Here is a 3,744-nt window from a genome sequence, read left to right as displayed (position 1 = left end):
TTTATGGGAAGTTCCTTGGTCTTAGAGCCTTCATACGCAAACAAATCAACAACATTTTTTTGAGGTATTTATATGTAATAACCATAATTTTCTGGATATCTATAAAACCAACTATTTTTTTCAAATGCTTCTTTTTGCAGGTTTGTATATGAAACAGAACATTTCAATGGAGTTGGTGAACTACTTGAAATTTTGGGTAGCATTATAAATGGATTTGCTCTTCCTCTAAAAGTTGAGCACAAGCAGTTTTTAGTTAAGGTAAAGAAATATAATAAAAAATTATAATTCGTCGAATAATATAACACTCCGAATGTGATTCACTGTTTGTTCTTTTATAATAGGTGCTACTACCACTACATAAAGTAAAGTGCTTATCATTATATCATGCACAGTTAGCTTATTGTGTGGTGCAGTTTCTTGAAAAGGATGCAACTTTAACAGAACCAGTTATACGAGGCCTCCTTAAATTCTGGCCTAAAACGTGTAGCCAGAAGGAGGTAATGTTCCTTGGTGAAACTGAAGAAATCTTGGATGTGATAGATCCCGGACAATTTACTAAAATACAAGAACCTTTATTCAGGCAAATTGCACGTTGCGTGTCTTCACCGCACTTTCAGGTATTTACAATGAATTTTTATCAATCGATAAAATCATTTTTCCAAGCATAATTATTTATTTTTTAACGATACAATTGTTTTCCTTCTAGGTTGCCGAAAGAGCACTATTCTTTTGGAATAACGAGTATGTAATGTCTTTAATTGAAGATAACAATCATGTAATAATGGGAATTATGTTCCCGGCATTGTATAGAATTAGCAAGGAACATTGGAATCCGACGATCGTAGCCCTTGTTTATAATGTTTTAAAAACATTTATGGAAATGAATAGCAAGCTCTTTGATGATCTTACTGCCAGCTATAAGTCTGAAAGGCAAAAGTAAGTGCCGTGGCGGCGATTCATTCTGTAAAAATAATTTCGTCGATCCAGAATAGTTAGATTAATTCTTATCGAGAGACAGTCAAATTGAAACTTGTCGATAGTTCTTTCGTTATCTATAGAAATATTTTGTAATATCAGAGAAAAGAAGAGAGAAAAGGAAAGGGACGAACTGTGGAAGAGACTGACTGAATTGGAGGTAGAACGACGTAATGCGCTTACAGCTACCTCCAACCCTCCAGTTCCTGCCACAACTACATCTACGACACAAGCCCGCCCTTGAGCTGGTAAGTAACTATATTGGTTCAAAGTAATTTCACTCGAATCGTATCTGTAATATGTTGAATGAGTACTACTATTGTTACAGGTGGAAGTACACTACCACGCTGCCCGATCATTAGCCCTTAGTTTACGTCGATTGTCCATACACTACATGCAAAAATTACTGTTGTTAGTGGAGCAAAGTGTCTCACAATGGCATTCTTGACGTAATGTAATTTCTTTCATTAGTTACGCCTAAAGGGCGAAGTGGAGAAGAAAAAAGAAATGAAAGAATCAGTAATCACAATGTTATTCTCCTTTAACGCAATGATGATTGATGAGTTCTAATATTTTTATTGTGTACATTAATTTCGACTTTTCTTTTTTCCTTTTTCTTTGACAGCAATGATTTAAGTTGTACAATGTACTCAGTGTCAGCACATAATACGAGGATGTTAGTCCCTTCTTAATTAAGGTTTAGCTGATCTCGGTAGGAGGAGACGATCAAGGTGTAAATTCAAATAGATAAAGTATATTGTTATAATATTGAGTTTTGCATGTGACATTTGCTTCAGTTTCTAAATAGCTAATGTCCTCTCATGACTGACCCACCTTACTCTGATTCTCGCCTCCAACAGAGTCAGCAGGGGCGTTGTTTGAAATCAAGTCACACATTCACACATACACGAATACACCAAAACTGTGGTAAATACGTGTAACGTACAGACCGATGTGCTACAAAATACTAACATTGTGCTGACTGCATGCCCGCAGCAAATGGAATAAATTTTTTTCAAAGAAAGGGAGCCGTGACGATATGCGACGAGCATAACGAGAATAATATTATTGAATAATAAGGTTCAATTCATTGAAACAAAAAACGTAAAAAAATATATGTTGTTTTTTAAATAAAAAAAATAAAAAAATAAAAGATGCGAAGGGCAAAGTATACAATAAAAAAAAATTTAATTGTACCAAAATATCCATTGCTTATAAATATAATAAATAATAGAGATACAATGCATAAGATTTATTCGGAGCTGTGCTCCCACAGGCCACCGCAAAGACGTGGGATCGTTTTTAAAGTTTCTTACCATTGCATAATAATAATAAACAATAGTAGCTCTTAATAAATAGATGGTTAACAAATGAGTGACTGCTTGCTCATATTTTCATGAAGTAGCTGAGAAACATCTAATATATTTGTTATGTTTTACTTTTCCATCCTTTTTGTGTCAAATATGTTTTACCTCATCTCATAGCATACTTTCTTTACATTGTATACTGTTTATCTCCACTTCATGAAAATTAGTTCAAAAATAAATTGAAATATATAATTATTGTAAATGCTGTAATGTGACTCGAGGAAAACAATACGGATAAATTCGTAAGAGTTCTATACGCATAAATAGACACTTTATTAAATGAATGTCTAATTTATTTCTACTCTCTAATTTTTTTAAGCACTGCTTAGTCGAACATTGGTGACACCGTAGATTGCTAAAAAAATTTGTCGTGGCCTATTTTTTTTATTTACATTTGCAACAAGTATTCTCTCTCTCTCTCTCTCTCTCTCTCTCTCTCTTTCTCTCTTTTTTTTTTGACAGTACTAAAAGCATTTTGATAATTATTATGTTTGGGCTAACTTAGCTTTTAGTGCAATTGCAAATATACTACAATAAGAAATTCTAATGATATATTAGTATTTTTTTATATCGTATAAACTGCATTTGTATGACAGCATGATCACCAGAATTGGATATAAAACATTTGCAAATAAGTACTTCCATACTTTGCGGCAAAAGGAATATAATCAAAAGATTAGAACAATAGAGATCCTACGAATACAAACGCGAGCTACACTGTGATAGTCTATCGTACGTATTTATCGTTACAACGCAATCGTTAGCGATTACATTAGTTTTCTTTTCTCGTGCAAATTACAATTGAACAACCTCAATATATACGATTAGTCCGAATTATAGCGGATATGATTTCATTGTAAATAGATTTAATAGATATATACTTCAGATACTCATATTAATCACTGTTAGGAACATAACAGTTGTACAGTTGATTTTAGAATGTAAAAAGAGTAACATGAATGAAAGTTGATTAATTTATCCTTGTCATATTAAACATAAGAATGGTTAGCTATTCGTATAATAAATTTAAGTGCAGTAATTGAATAAGATTAGTAATTATTTATACTTTAAAATAGCTGTTGCTTGAAGATACAGAACAGATTATTCTAATGTAACCAAATTCCTTTTTTTACTTTTTTTTTTTTAACTTGAAGAATAAAAAATTATTACGAGATTCTAAAGCAAAAGGCACAAGATGCTTTGAACAAGGACACTCTCATTTTGAAAGAACTATACTGAAGTATCTTTACTACTATGTACATTTAAATATTTTATCCTTTGACAATGAAATACGCAAAAATATGTTTCGTTTTTATTGTTCAAAATTTCTCATTAAAAAGAAATAAAACATTCATATAGATGTAGATATAATAATGGTGCAATAAACTTGACAGAATATAAT

General features: G+C 31.8%; 1 protein-coding gene across 1 annotated transcript in view; it reads left to right on the top strand.

The window, feature by feature from the left end:
- The window catches only part of LOC108575398 (serine/threonine-protein phosphatase 2A 56 kDa regulatory subunit epsilon isoform), a 31,830-nt gene extending 30,453 nt beyond the window's left edge, over positions 1–1,377 (top strand). Inside the window, exons 4-9 of the mRNA XM_017938176.1 lie at positions 3–64; positions 141–258; positions 342–617; positions 707–936; positions 1,078–1,223; positions 1,304–1,377. Coding sequence (XP_017793665.1) covers positions 3–64; positions 141–258; positions 342–617; positions 707–936; positions 1,078–1,219 — 828 coding nt within the window. The 3' untranslated portion in view covers positions 1,220–1,223; positions 1,304–1,377. The remainder of the gene's footprint in view (positions 1–2; positions 65–140; positions 259–341; positions 618–706; positions 937–1,077; positions 1,224–1,303) is intronic.
- Positions 1,378–3,744: the final 2,367 nt, after the last annotated feature.

This window comes from Habropoda laboriosa, unplaced genomic scaffold (assembly GCF_001263275.1).
Source record: "Habropoda laboriosa isolate 0110345459 unplaced genomic scaffold, ASM126327v1 scaffold297, whole genome shotgun sequence".
Taxonomy (NCBI): domain Eukaryota; kingdom Metazoa; phylum Arthropoda; class Insecta; order Hymenoptera; family Apidae; genus Habropoda; species Habropoda laboriosa.
Note: the sequence above shows the minus strand (reverse complement) of the source record. Positions and strands in the feature narration are given on the sequence as shown.